This window comes from Pan troglodytes, chromosome 1 (genome assembly GCF_028858775.2).
Source record: "Pan troglodytes isolate AG18354 chromosome 1, NHGRI_mPanTro3-v2.0_pri, whole genome shotgun sequence".
Lineage (NCBI taxonomy): Eukaryota > Metazoa > Chordata > Mammalia > Primates > Hominidae > Pan > Pan troglodytes.
Window position 1 is genome coordinate 64392068 of NC_072398.2, and position 15281 is coordinate 64407348.

Below are 15281 nucleotides of genomic sequence, written 5' to 3' on the forward strand. Positions count from 1 at the left end.
AGAATTTAGTATATTAACCATCACTGTCATTTTGAACATTTCTTACCAAGACTTCAAAATGAAAATGTAAAGTATAAAGTGTAGAATTTATGCATTAATGTTTAAAAATATTTCTTTGTGTAGTATTTTGGTTTTTTATATTTTTCAGTGAAGTCTAATTCTCATGATCTTCTATAGTCTGCAATAATTGTCAATTTTTGTTTTGTTTGTTTTGAGATGGAGTCTTGCTCTGTCGCCCAGGTTGGAATGCAGTGGCGTGATCTCGGCTCACTGCAACCTCCATCTCTCAGGTTCAAGCAATTCTCCCTGCCTCAGTCTCCCGAGTAGCTGGGATTACAGGTGCCTGCCACCACGCCTGGCTAATTTTTATGTATATTTTTTTCTTTTTAGTAGAGACGGGGTTTCTCCATGTTGGCCAGGCTGGTCTTGAACGCCTGACCTCAGGTGTTCCGCCTGCCTTGGCCTCCCACAGTGCTGGGATTACAGTCATGAGCCACCGAGCCTGGCCCGTCAAATGTTTTTTTTGGTAGCTATTAGTTGGAAAATGCTATACTGGGTTCTGTGGATAAATAAATAAGAGATGATGATCCTTACTCTCAGAAATTTTTTTTTTTTTTTTTGAGACAGAGTCTTGCTTTGTCACCCAGGCTAGAGTGCAGTGGCATGATCTTGGCTCACTACAACCTCCACCTCTAGGTTTAAGTAGGTCTTGTGCCTCAGCCTCCTGAGTAGCTGGGATTACAGGCACGTGCCACCAAGCCTGGCTAATTTTTGTATTTTTAGTAGAGAAGGGGTTTCGCTGTGTTGGCCAAGTTGGTCTCAAACTCATGGCCTCAAGTGGTCTGCCTTGGCCTCCAAAAGTGCTGGGATTACAGCCATGAGCCACCGCACCCAGCCAAAAATTTAATTTTTAATGAGAAACTTTCTTGTGTTGACTTCTTTCTCCTGAGTTTTTTGTTTCTGACAAAGCATTTTGTTTTTGTTTTAATTGTATATAAATGAATAAATTAGGAATTAGCTGTTTTTTGTTGCAAGGGTTAGAAATACGAATTATCTTAGAAATCATGTGGCTGCAGGAGATAATTACGTTGGTTTAAGAAGGGAGGTTTTTTCACTACACAGAAATGGATTATTTTTAGTGAATTAAACAGTACAAATACAACTAGGATTCACCAGGAGGTAGAAGTGGGAACTAAAAATCACCAGGATCCATGATAGTGAATGTTTTTCACTTTTCTCTCTGTATCTCTACCTCTGGGTCCTTCTGAACTTTTCTTCCCTGCTTCTCTTTGCAATTCTGCTTCATTTTCCAGCTTCTCACCAGCCTTCTCTCTCTTTGTTCCTCAGTTCCAAAATGGCCATTCTAGTTTGCAGCCTCAGCCCCTAAGTCTGTGTCATTCAACTGGACTATTACCCCCTGCTAACTGAAACAGTCTTTCTGTGTGCCAGTTCCAGGTCCCCCAGAGAGACTCAGGGTCAGGTAGCCATCTTTTGTCTAATCAATTATTACCAAGAGGATGGGTCATGCATTCTGCACTTAGCAGGTCCTATGAGAGTGAGCACCCTGAGACAGGACAGATAGTTTCTTCTGGGAGACTGGCATGCGAATTGGAGGTGGTCATGATTGTCGTCTCCAGTAAAACAGCATGTTGCTGGTACTACTACTATTAATAGTTCTACTGCTATTATTTAACCAATGCAAAATAGCAATACTGTTTAGTTTAGCTTATAGAGGAAGAAGCACTATAGTCATAACTATTCTTTGTGTGCATTATATAAAAAAGAAATGTCCATTTTTAGTTTGGTAAAACAATGTAATCATGCCAGTAGTGGAAATTTTCAACAATAAAATTCATTCATAGTTCTATCACTGTAATCCAAGTCATTGATTTTTTCCTTTCTAGGCTTTTCCATAAGCATATGAAATTTTTATAGTCATAATCATAGAATTCTGTATTCTACTTTTTAAATGTATTATTATTCTGTGTGTCCTATCAAGTAGGTCATTATAATTTACTTATAATGGTGTACAGTTGTTTACAATTATAAATAGTCTAGTAAAATTATTTGGGCATAGGGCTTTTCGCTTCTTTTGAATTATTTCCTTTGGATACGTTTCTATGAGAATTGGGTCCAAAAATTATGTTGGTTTTTATGGTTCTTGATGCATAAAATTAATTCTGTCATTGTAAAAAATCGGTAACAATTAGTAGATAGATCTTTTTAATGGCTGGATATTTTGATGTTTGCTGTATTTATTTTCTGGCTAGATGACAATGAGGGGAGCAGCAGTGATACTGCCCCTCTGTTCCAGATGGCAGGTGATGGAAAGGATACGGATGACATCAAGATCCCCATGCTGTTCTTATTCAGCAAAGAAGGAAGTATCATACTGGATGCCATCCGGGAATATGAGGAGGTAGAAGTGCTCCTCTCTGATAAAGCAAAAGATCGAGGTAAGAGTAAAATACCATTTGTTTTTTTATGCAGCTTAATATTAATTTTGCTAGTTTGATAACAAGTCACAAAAAATTTTTTGGGGGGGTTCACTGTGAAAACAAGTAAAACTTTTAGAAGATGATTTCAAAATATATTTTTCTTTTGGAAATAAGAATAATAAAACATTTATTTTGCTTTGTTTTCTGAGTTAGGATGTTTTTAGACATATGTTTTTATGTGTGATTTGTAATTTTTGCCGTGAGTCTGTTCAGGTGATAAAAATACAAGAGACTACTTCAGGAAAGCCATTTTAACATCTGGAAATGTTCACCATTTGATTTCACTGATACTACATCTTACATGTCTTTTATAAGGAATGAGAAGACATATATAGAATGTTGTATACAATATCATAGTAGTTAGTCTCAACAGGCCACCTATAATCAAATGACTGCTGTCTTGGTGAAGGCAATAGAAATCTAGCAGCTTCTTCCCAATGAGATCTAAGTTTATCACATGGATATAAGAGTTACAAATGGCTGTTTCTGAAAAACAAGATAGCATGTCTTAATTTATGAGAGTAGATAGTCCTCTGTAGGCCAAAATGTTCGTTAGTAATTTGAAATGTCTTTGAAACCCAAATTACAATATAAATGCAAGGCCTTACTAGTATTCTTACATAGTTTCACACCCAGGGATAGAGGAGAAATGAGGGAATGTGAGCCTTCAGATCTTGCTTGTGGTGGCAGTCTTTCCTGTCTGCTGGAGAGACCTGAAGAGAGAGCTAAAGTTCTCCCATACCCTTAAATAGATGAAGTTGCATAATAGTACAGGGTTGTTACATCCCCTGGGGTGTTTGACAGGTATGTAGGAAACTGATTCAATTCAATGTGACTTCCAAGTGGGACATTTAAAAAAAAATGTTCGGTGATAATCATGCTAGCATAATCATGCTAGCCTAATTTTGTCTTCTTGTATTGCTTTATTCTTCTTTGAGATTCTTTGAAATGTCAATTATTTATGAGCAATGGAGTGAGCAAGTAGGTTGTTTGTATATAACAATGTATAGATGGAAACAGAACAGAATACAAATGTTTTCTAGTCTTAAATCCTCTGTATACCTGATTTTTTTTTTCCTGGGCCCTTTTCTAAACTCAGATCTTCTTGCCTACATATATGCATTTAGGCACATCTAACATAGGCAAATTATTATTTCTTGTAACTCTTTATTATTTCATGTAACTCTTTAATGCATTTGCTTTTTTCCCCCCCTATTTTGTGCTACCACTGGAATTTCAGCAGCAATATTAAAAGGTAAAATGATTCCAAGCTACATTATTAATAGTAGTAAGTATCTTGCATTAACAAGCCTTAAATTATATACGTATATATGTATTTGGGTGTGTGTACACACACACAAGTACATATATAATTTTGTTTCAGTGGATACGATGATAATATCTTGTGTAACGTAATTAGATTATTTTCATGTCTAGTCAGCAGTCACATAATAATTTTAAATTCTAATAATTATACATCCCATACAATAGATGAATTCTATGTCTATGTCCATACAAGAGTCACTCCTAACACAGGCATTGTTGTTTTAGTATTTATTACTTTGATCACATTTTATTTGAACACAGTGTAAAATATTTAAAGTACTGACTTGTTTTAAAAGCTCGTGTGTGTGTATGGTACATGGGTTAGGACTACAGGATTATGGTACAGCATGTGCTTCCTGTACCAGAGAAAGGTTATGAGACATGATTAATTCTACCAGAAAATAAGAATTATTGGTGAACAGTATCCCCTTAAGGACCCTGCATTAAAAGGGCATTATTTAAAAGATATTTTTTGAAAAGTTTAGTCTATAAATTTATTGAACTGTGATTGTTATAGAGTGATCTTTTGATAAAAGTATTGAAAAGCCCCCTTTTTGTGTAATAGCTCTTTATAGAACTGTACAGCTATATTAATTAGCAACAAGATACAGTCTAATTGTTAATATTTATTAATGTAACAAATCAATGATAATAGTGTTATGAAATCAACAAATGTATTCACTTAGGATATCCTAAGAAGCTACACAGTCTGTAGCGGTTATCATTTGTCCTGTACCATTACTACATACATCAGTGTTTCTCCCCTGCACCAGAATCAACAGATACACTTGTTAGAAGTGTTGGCTTCTGAGTCCTGCTCCAAATATTCAGTCAGACTTTCTGATTCAGACTTTCTGATTGGGAATCAGAATCTGAAACTTCAAACAAACATCCCAGGTGATTGTGTTGTAGCTGCTTCCTCAAGTACACTTTGAGAAATATTGAACAAGATTCAGAAAGCACCCTTTTTTTGTCTCCCAGCTATGTATCAGGCCATATTGTACCATTACGGGTACTAGTTAACAGATTATATAAGTACACTAAGTAACAACATCCTTAAAATCTGAACAATAAAATGTTCTCCAGATTGCCTTTTCTAGAAATGTCATTCCACAAATACATATTTTTCCATATGAAGTCACACAATGCTGATTAAGAAGTCCTTTTCATATTTAATACAGAAAATAGAAGCCCTTAAAAAGCCTTCACTCCTGTCTTCTTATTCTGATAAGTCCATGCCATTAGTATAGACATATCTGAAACTGTTCTGCTAGCAGAAATTTTCTGGTCATCTTAATACACATTTAGAAGCCAAAAAGCATTAGCATTTTATCAAGTGATGTTGCTTCCTTAGGTCAAACCTGTGACACTTCTGAAAGTTAAGCTATCCACAGTCTATTGTTGAACAGAATTTTCAATATCATATCTCTCAGTGTTTCATTTTTCCAAAATTTCAGTTTGTAAAGGTACTTAATTATTCCAACCCTGTGCCCACAAACAAAAGGCAATGTTTTGTTACCTTTAGGTCCAAATTGAAGCAGTTTACAATTAAGAGTAAATTTCCTTTTTTCAATAGTATTTCTCACAGGGAAAAAACATCAGCATTTTTAAGTTCCAATACATTGTCATGCTTGCAACTTAGAGTGTAAGCCTATAGTGCGTTAAGGGCTCTAGACAAATGCTTTCAAGCGACTGTATTTGTGTCTATCTGGTAAAGAGCCAGACAGAGAAAATGGAGGAAAGAAAAAAAAAGGTTCCATCATTTGCAATGCTCTGATTTAAGTCAGGCAGGGTCACTTTTCCTGATTATCCCCCACTGAATTTGATTGGTGTGAATCTGTTCTACAGCTGAACTGCACACCTTAAGTTGCTGTTGGAAAGGATTTGATTCCTAGGAGAAAAATCTAGTACATATGCAGATGAACTCTAGCTGGAGAGAAACATCTGAAACATTCTTCTTAGCAGAATTGATACTTAACCTTCCCTTCTCCATCCAAGACATGTTTTCTCATGCATTTTCACATTTGCGCCATCTCTTCCCTTTTTCTGGAAGTTCCCTATCAATCCCTTTTCCTCTCCCATGGCCCTTTTCCTCTTTGAGAACATTTAGATGTCCTAAATTTCAAATGCCACCTTCTTTATGAAATTTTTCTTATTCTCCTAGGTAAAATTTAAGGGTGTCCTTTTAATACAGTTCTACTATGATAGTTAAATAGTTCTTTACCTGCTTCTCATCTCTATATTCCTTGCTTTCAGTAAACATTTAATGTACAGATGAATGAATGAATGAATGAATGAATGAATGATTAGTTCTAAAACATCCAATCTCTAAGTCTTTGCCAAGGTTCACTTCCTCTTTTATTATTAAAACATACTGATTTCGTTTCTCTGTATTTTGAGATTTTCTCCATTCTTTCTGTGTTTCTGATGTACCATTCCTGAGTTTAATATTGTGGTTGTTATGCTCTTAGGACTTTGATCTCACATACTGGTGAAAACAGGCACCTTATGATCAAGATTTGTAGCAATGTGGCAGACTTTAACTCTTCTATCTTTTTGTAGTTCTCTAACTGCCATTTTTACTTTCCTGATTGTTGCTTTTATTTCTGGTTCTATAGCTCCTTCAGCTTGCGAAAACCAAAATATTTTCTTCCATGGGCATCTTCTTCAAAGTTCTTCTCTCTGTCTCTCTCTCTCTGTCTCTCTCTCTCTCTCTCTGCTTCTCTACATTTAAATTTAGTTGGCCCCTGGTGACTTTCCTATAGTGCTGCATAGAATAGTTATTGGTATCTTTTTAAAAACTTTATAAAATTAAACTTGTAACAAATTAAACAATCCAAAAGTGTATTAAAAACTTTTAAATAATCTCTCATCTTTCTGAGATAACCAACCAATGTTAGCAGTTTGATGTGTAATCTTTTATATTCTTCTTAGTGCTTTATACATTTCTAAATATATGTATCATTCAGTAACTTGCCTTTTACAGTTAAAGCTATATTAAAGACATTCCTCCAAGCTAGTAGGATAGCATAACTTATTCTTTTGAAAGCTGCATTATGTTTTGCATTATGACTGTACCATAATTTATTTAACCATGTCACTATTAGGCGTCCAAATTATTTCCAGGTTTTTGTTTTGCCACTGTATACAATGGTGTAGGTAACATTCTCGTACATATCTTCTTAGATATGCATACTTTTTCTAGAATATTGAGATTTACTAAAATGAAATGCTGGCAGAAAGTATATGGGTCTTTTTCATTTTAATGGATGTTGCAAGTTGCATTCCAGAAAAGGTTGTAGCAATTCACATCCCTTCCAGCAAGATATGAGAGTACATGTTTCTTCCTATTTTAGTCAGCATATTTCCCTTTATAGGTATATTTTTTGTTTTTTCTCTTTATGGATTGCCTAGTCATACGTTTTGCACTTTGCCTTCTTTAAATAAGATTCTGTGTCTTTTCTAGATATTTTATAGGACCTCTCTGTTTGTGTGTGTGCGCATTTCCTATATTTACATACATACTCATAAAGAAATAGAGGTTCTATAAATTATCTAGAAAAGACACACATATAGGGACAGAGGTTACACACACAAACACACAATTTTCCCAACATGTCATCACACAATTTTCCCAACATGTCATCTTTTCACTTTGTTTATGTAACTTTCATAGCATTTTTAGGTAATCAGAAATATTAATTCCTTTGAGGCTCCTGGGTCTTCTGTCTCACTTCAGAAGATCACTCCATCCTGTTTTTACATAATATTTTCCTAAATTCTTCTGGCATTTTTACCATTTTTTACATTTTGGTCTCTAAATCATATGGAATTTTAAAATAAAAGTTAGGAGTCTTTCCAATTGAGTTGTCAGTTACTAAATACCGTTTATGAAGCAAACCACTCATTTCTTCTTCAGTTAAACTACCATCTTTGCTATACATCAAATATTCTTGCATAGTTGGATCTGCTTCTAGACTTACCCTTCTCTTCTACTAATGTGTTTATTCCTGTGCCAATAATAAAAGTTTGCTGTTTTGAGTATATTTTATTATCTGATAGGGCAACTCTCCCCTCACTGATTCTTAGAATTTCTTGGCTTCTCTTTGACATGTGCTGTTCCATAGAAACTTTAAATTAATTGTATCTGGTTCTAAAACTAAAACAAGAAGTACAAATGAGATTCATTTTGAAATTATATAATTGCATACTTTACATATAAATTAGGAAAATGTTAAATATTAAGACTTCATTTAAGATATACCTATAAATTTAATCAAATCTTGTTTTATGTTCTCATGATTTTATTTAAGCAACGTGGGTCTTATACCTTTTATAATAAATTTAATTCTGTGTTTTGTAGCTTTTATTTTTATTATGAAAAGGTTTAATGATTATATTTTAACTATTTATTGTTACTACAAAGGAGTTATTGGTATTTGCATAGTCTTCTTACCAAATTTTTTAATCAATTCTAATAGTATTTTTTATTAAAGTTGCTTTGACAGTGTACGATCACAATCTGAAAATACAAATAATTTGATCTTTTTCTATATTTACATTGATTATTCTACTTTCTTGTCCGATTACATCAGCTAGATTTCCAAAATAATACTGTATATGTAATCCTAGGAGAGTTTTTTATCACAAGCACAATCTTCATTACCAGGTAAAACAACCCTACACCTTTTCCTCTCCTTCTAATCTGGAATAATACAATCTAGAAAGAAACTTGGAGATTTTTCTTTTTGTTCTCTCTTGAATTTAGGGAACCTGGGATAAATAAGCTGTAAGTAGCCAGCTACCTTCTTTCTTTGGTCTGCACCATTGGTTTCCCTAATTGCCTAATTAAATTGTACCTTTTTCACAGCTTAGAAGACAGAGATTGTGTGGAATTCCTCAATCCACCCCCCGCTGATCCTCCCCTCCGGAAAAAAAACCCTAAGAATGTAAACTTTCAGAGTCAAGTAATCCCATCTAATCAGGGTGAACATATATGCATTGTAGGGGCAGAAAGGGGTGATCCTTTCCTTCCCATCATAAAGGGTTACAGCTGACACCCCGGGTTAAAAAAAAACAAAAACAGGTTAACAACAGAAAAGCATAATAATTTTATTATGTGTACGTGTGTGCACAGGAGCCATACAAAATATGAAAGGGGACAGGTGGTTGAAGCTTAAATACCCTCTTCTTAGGGTAGAGGAATACTAGGGAATGAAGAGGTCCAATGCTTAGACAATGATTGGTAAAGGATTCTCTTTGCATAGTATCTAGATAAAGTCCCCCAGTTAATCTCTCAGCTGTCCTCAGAAGAATAGAAGAAAAGTCTGTTTGGGTGTGGTGAGGACCCCTGTCTCTACTCTTCTCTGATGGCTCATTTTTTTTCTCGTTATTTGATGAGAGTCCTGGGGAGGGATTCTTGAGACAATTGCATTTCATTTGGAAAGAAGCTTCCTTAGATAAGAAAATTCCAGAGAGAATCCCCCCAGTTGCTTCAGGAAAGAGGATCAGAGAGACAGGGAGGCAGGGGAAGGTCAGAGACAGACATTGGTTCTGAGGCTTATTTCTGAGACTTTTCAGTTTTCCAAGCATTCATCATGCTGAAGCACCATATTTTGGGGAATTGTTTTCTGTGCCCCAACAATACCCACCCACACCTTCCTGCGTGTCTACATTTCCTTTGTTTTTTCTGGTTTTTAAATAAATCCTCTTCCCTCCCTTCTTTGACATTATCTTATACTTTAAGCCCCAGCTCAAGTGTCACTTTCTGAAGGAACTTTTTGAAGAAACTTCTCAAATCTCCTTACAGTTCTCCCTCTGTATCTGTGGGTTCTGCACCCATGGATTCAACCAACTGTGGATAGGAAATATTCAAGAAGAAAAAAACATCCGTATTGAACATACAGAGATTTTTTTTCTTGTCATTATTCTCCAAACAATACAGTATACCAATGATTTGCATAACATTTACATTGTATTAGGTATTATAAAGTAATCTAGAGATGATTTAAAGTACATGGGAGGATGTGTGTCAGTTATATGCAAATTCTGTGTCATTTTACATAAGGGACTTGAGCATCCAACATCCTTATCTCTCTTTCATAACGTGTCACAGTTGAGTTTTCTATTTATTTTCCGTGATTATTTGTATAATATCTTTTTCTCCCATTGGACTATAAGACCCATAAGGGCAGGTATAGCATTTGGTATTGCTCCTCATTTTATCCCTAGCACTATGCAAATGATGACTTGGAGGATATTTGCTGGCCAACTGCATCACAGAGGCAGAGACTGAACAGGATGTAGCATGTAGGCGTCGATGCTATTTAAGCACTTTCTTGTAGGAACCCTAAATAAAATGCCTCTAGTGGTTTCACTGTATATTCATTATAAGAGGTTTAACTCACTCTTCAGCCTTCCAGTGGATTTTAGAATGACTATATCTTATAATTCATAGGCCTAAAATAATAGAATTTTATGAATAATCTCAGTTCTTGTCTTGTGAAAGTATTTCTGATCAGTCACATTAATACCCTTAGTCATTCAAAAAAATCTATGTTATCTGCATCTTTATGACTTACCGAGTAGGAATTTCACTTTTCAAAGGAATATTATTTGAAAATATAGCAATGATATATGCTGTTTAAAATTGATTCTGTTTAATATGTTCTTATGCATAAGCTTTAGGTATCTAATACATTTTAGCCATACATTGCAAATCTCTATATATTTTAATATTATTATTGGTTAGCGTACCTCTTGGCTTACTAATGTCCACTGACGTCAGTCTTAGTTATTGTCATTCCTTCCAATTTGGAAGAACGTTTATTTTCTAACACTGACACATTTTGCACAGTGAATCTATAGGAAAATGTGACTGCATAAAGACAGTCTTCATTTCAGTGCTGATGCTCACCATTCTGCATTAACATGATTCTCTTTCACGTTTTATTTCATCTTGTTGCAAAAACCAATATGCTTTGGAAAGTGTAATAGTACATTTTTTAGAGAAGTAGCATGAGGTTTGTTTCTTTCTCATACAGATCCTGAAATGGAAAATGAAGAACAACCATCCTCTGAAAATGATTCTCAGAATCAGAGTGGTGAACAGATTTCATCAAGTTCTCAGGAGGTTGATTTGGTTGATCAAGAGTCTTCTGAGGAAAATTCTCTAAATTCTCACCCAGAATTATTATCTCTAGCAGATGTGGACAATGCTGCAAGCATTTCCCCTTCTGAACAGACTTCTAATCCCACAGAAAACCATGAGACTACAAATCTTAATGGTGAATGTACAGATTTAGATAACCAGCTTCAAGAACAATCAGAAACTGAGGAAGATTCCAATCCTAATGTTAGCTGGGGTAAAAAGGTCCAGCCTATAGACTCCATATTAGCAGACTGGAATGAAGATATAGAAGCATTTGAAATGATGGAGAAGGATGAGCTATGACTTGCTAAACAATCTGTTGGTAGGTATTTAAAAAGAAAAGGTAAACTGTGTGTGGTTAATAGACACCCTAATACTAAGCAGGCTTTCTAATGGGAGGCTTTAAGTATGGTGATGAACAACCACGTTCTGACTGGCGTAGTTATCGTAGGAATCTGGAGCATGCTGTGTTAGAATTGACCTTGTTTAAAACTGTCCCATCAAAAATGGAAATCCACAGTTCCCCCTTCAAATGCAGCACTGCACCACCCTGCAACACCTCAGGCCAGGGAAAGATTACTGAGCATTCCTGCGAACCAGATTTCTGTTGTCTCTGGATAGACAAGAAACAAAATCCATTTAGTAGTGGAGTGGGGAATAGGAGTTTGGATAGCCTTCTAATTAAAGGAAGCTCACCTTTCTTGGTTTTGGGGGTTAGAGGCTCTTTTGGGAAGATGCATCCGAGTATTGTGGCATTCTGATTATGCTGCCTTCACAAAACACTCTAAGTGACCTAAGTGGTTATGAAGCAAATGCATTTATGGTGAAAACAGTCTTTGCTCATCGCTTTCTCTTGTTTCATTTAGTGACAAATGATCAAGATGACTTGATTTTTTTTCCTTCTTAACAATGTCTTTTTTATTTAAACCAAAGGTGAAGCCAGTGTACTTTCTCAGTGAGTTCTCTGCATAAAGACTAATCAGTGGGACCAGGTAAAATGGTCATATAATACATTGTGGAGATTGCTTACTTAATACTTCTGAAAAATGGAGTAAGGGAGAAACTATAATGTTGCAATATGAACCTCCCATTGGGCCTTCCATAGGGAAAGCTGTGACTACTCTGAAATGGAACCTAGCATTATATCCTTGTAGGGTAGATTATAAATCATTTCCAGTTCATTTCTCTTAGAGGTGATTACCTCTAGCCATCAGCCTTACTCCATCCCATGTTTGGTATGCAATTTGAGCCACAAGGCTCGTATCGCCAACAGCTGTATACATTTTGTTCCATTTTGCTGTCTTACAGAGCCATGATAAAACTGTGGTTAGTGAGTTAAAATTCCTGGAGTAACTACTGTTTTTCTCCTTTGAAACTTAGGTTTCTAAAGTTGCACCTAAGGAATCTGTCACATTTTCTGTTGAATCATGGTTTTTGTTTTTGTTTTTAACAGATATTCCTTCTGATACGGACTTGAAAATTAGTGTATGGTGACCTGTGTTTAAAAAAAAAAGTACAATACAACTACATATAGCTATATAGCTTAATGAGACTTCCACCCCCCCCCCCCTTTTTTTTTTTTTTGGTTTGTTGTTGTTGTTGTAGTAGTCTGGTGCTGGCCACATTTAAGTCTTAAAAAGTTTTAAATTTTGTTGTTGATGTTTGTAGACAGCCCTGTAGTTGAAATCATGGCTTTATTCATTTTATTTATTTTTTAAACTTGCCTGAATTAGTTCTAAAGGAATATTTAAGAGACATAATTTTCTTCTCTTTACCATAACATTACACAAAACTTTTTCCTAAAACATAGTTGTGAGGTACTGATGAGCTATAAGTGGAGCTGTTAAAAACAGCAGTGCTGTATTGTAGTTATGTATATTCGTGTACAGTATGTTTAGATCCCAGGTAAACATATTCTTTTCTGAGAGGATAAATACCTGCATTCAGATATTCCAGGTAAATATAATTGAGTCAGGGAGTAGTAAATCTGATGGTGAATTCACTTTGGGGAGGGGGAAAAAGAATAGTATGCAAGACCCTTATTGGCTTTTAATTATACCTGAAACCAAAATGGATATTTTTAGTCTCTCTGCATGTGAGATTTGGTGTAACAAGATAGAACTATAATATATACAGTATATGGAAGGATAGATATAGTGCTTTGTTCATTTTAATTGCAAAGCTGCCAAAATAGCTGAAGCTTAATTACTTGACTTGCCTTGATTTATAGGACTGGGGCTTGGAGAAAATGAGCAGATGTTCCTCTAAGACATCGATTACAGAAGCCTTATATACATGGATTTGATTTTGTATTTGTAGCTGAAAGTCATTGTTGTCTAAAACGAACTTTTCTAAGTTATCAAAACAACCTAATTTCTTTTCCAACAAGGAGAACTTAATGGCATGAAGGATTGTGTGACACATTGGAAAAGCCAGCTTACTGCCACTCTCTTCCTTTGGCCATTAGAGGGAGGTGTTGCCTTTCATTGATGCTTAGAAGCAAATTGTTCACTTGTTAAGAAAAGTAAATCCTTAAAAAAAGAAAAGGAAAAAATTTAACCAATTTTTCTTAATACCAAGAAGGAATTATACTCAATATTTCCCTAGTTAAGAAAAGAGGAGATAATGTTCGTCTAAAAAACCCCAATGTTGTAATTACAACTCTACATTCATTTACTTACTTGACATACTGCCACAAAGTAGTTTTTGAGTTCATTAAAAATTCCAAAGGCATTAGTTGTTGTTTTTTTTTTTTAGTGTTTTGTTTTTTAGTTAACTTTTATAGACATTTTAGTAACTTGCTAAAGATTCAGGGGATTCTATGAAACCCCGAATTTAGAAACATCTGTTCTACCTCAGTTAAATGTTGACTGCTTAGAAATATAGCTGAAGTGATCACCACAGCCATAAAATTGTTTAAGAAAGATTTATATAATGTTTACAAATCTGGAATCAAGTAAGGATTTTAGCTGAAATCCTTTAAGAGATATTAGAGCAAGTATTTAATTCAGATATTTTCAAGTTTTAAAACTTAACCTGTTTACCTACTAAAAATAAAATAGCTAGTTTTTTTCTGCATATAAAAGTTCATTGAAATGATATGCCCTTATTTGCAATACTTTTCCCATAAAGTTTTAAGTGTGAAAGAATTGTAATTTACTAGATATGTTTGGTATGGGATATTTTGTTAGGCAAGTTTTCTTTTTTCTTCTTAAATTGCAATAGGCTTCCAAAAAGAGTATAATTGTTTCAGAACAAATTAACTCTTGGCATTATACGTCTCCCTTTTTCTTTACAGTATTAGTAAAATGAAAAATTGTACACTTTCTGATTTTAACTTCACTAATGTAATTACTCTCTCAAGAAGATTTTAAAATTTAAATTACCATCACACAACCTTTTTATAGTAAAGCCAACATTTGTTCTCTCACCAAACCCCATGCCAAATTCATCATGAAGAAAGCTCAGCATAAGTAATTCAAATACTGCTTATAATTTTAGAGGGGGGTAGAATTTAGTAAATATTCCAGCCGGTCGTTTTATGCACAAGGCTTCAGTCAGAACATAGAAAAAAAAAACATTCTGTGAATGAAATATTGTATGTTCAGATTTTATAAAAGACATTTTTAAAAGCCCAATTTACAGCCGTATATTTTCTTATGATGTAATTTATGAAAAAGATGTCTGTACTAACAGGTGCTGTAACACTACTGTTGTTGGATTTTATTGTTTGGTGATAAATGTATACAATATTTCTAAGGGAAACTATGTACTGTGATGTAAAAGTCTGGGCAAAATGTATATAATCCTGTATATAATTATGTATTTGATTATAATTGCTGATTGTAAAGATTTAATAAAATATGTAAATATTCCAGTTTAGTTTTAATTTGAATTTTTAGAATCACTGTGCATATCTTCATACTTTTATGTCTTGATGTTTATCACTCTGTTTTCCTTTTTTTTTTTTCTTTTTTTTAAACTCATTTTATCCTCTGGGGATTGAATTCTGGGGACATTTTAGGCTGTAGAAACCCAAGCTTGTGGGCTAAAGTAAGGATTTTGGACCTTGTTCTAAGAAATCACTGAAAGTTTTTCAACAAGTCAGTAGCATGCACAAAGGTAATGCTAAGTGAATAAAACTCTAGAATTGTGTATAAATTATGACCCAGCGCTTGCTCACTCTCTCCATACACATATATACATACACATTATATATATATATACACACACATATATATAATGACATTGACTCATTTATTCAACAAAGATTAAGGGCGTGCATGCCTTCTGTATGCCAGGCACTA

At 34.5% G+C, this 15281-nt stretch overlaps 1 protein-coding gene across 16 annotated transcripts in view; it reads left to right on the top strand.

Annotated features, from left to right (window-relative positions):
• The window catches only part of EDEM3 (ER degradation enhancing alpha-mannosidase like protein 3), a 64506-nt gene extending 49655 nt beyond the window's left edge, over positions 1 to 14851 (top strand). For 4 of the 16 annotated variants that reach the window (XM_009439564.5, XM_003308635.7, XM_016934064.4 and 1 more), the window contains 3 exons: positions 2271 to 2456; positions 3739 to 3786; positions 10868 to 14851. In XM_009439564.5, coding sequence (XP_009437839.1) covers positions 2271 to 2456; positions 3739 to 3786; positions 10868 to 11277 — 644 coding nt within the window. In that variant the 3' untranslated portion in view covers positions 11278 to 14851. The remainder of the gene's footprint in view (positions 1 to 2270; positions 2457 to 3738; positions 3787 to 10867) is intronic. The other 12 variants (XM_054656675.2, XM_054656691.2, XM_063810458.1 and 9 more) reach the window with 8 other exon arrangements.
• The last annotated feature ends 430 nt before the right edge of the window (positions 14852 to 15281 follow it).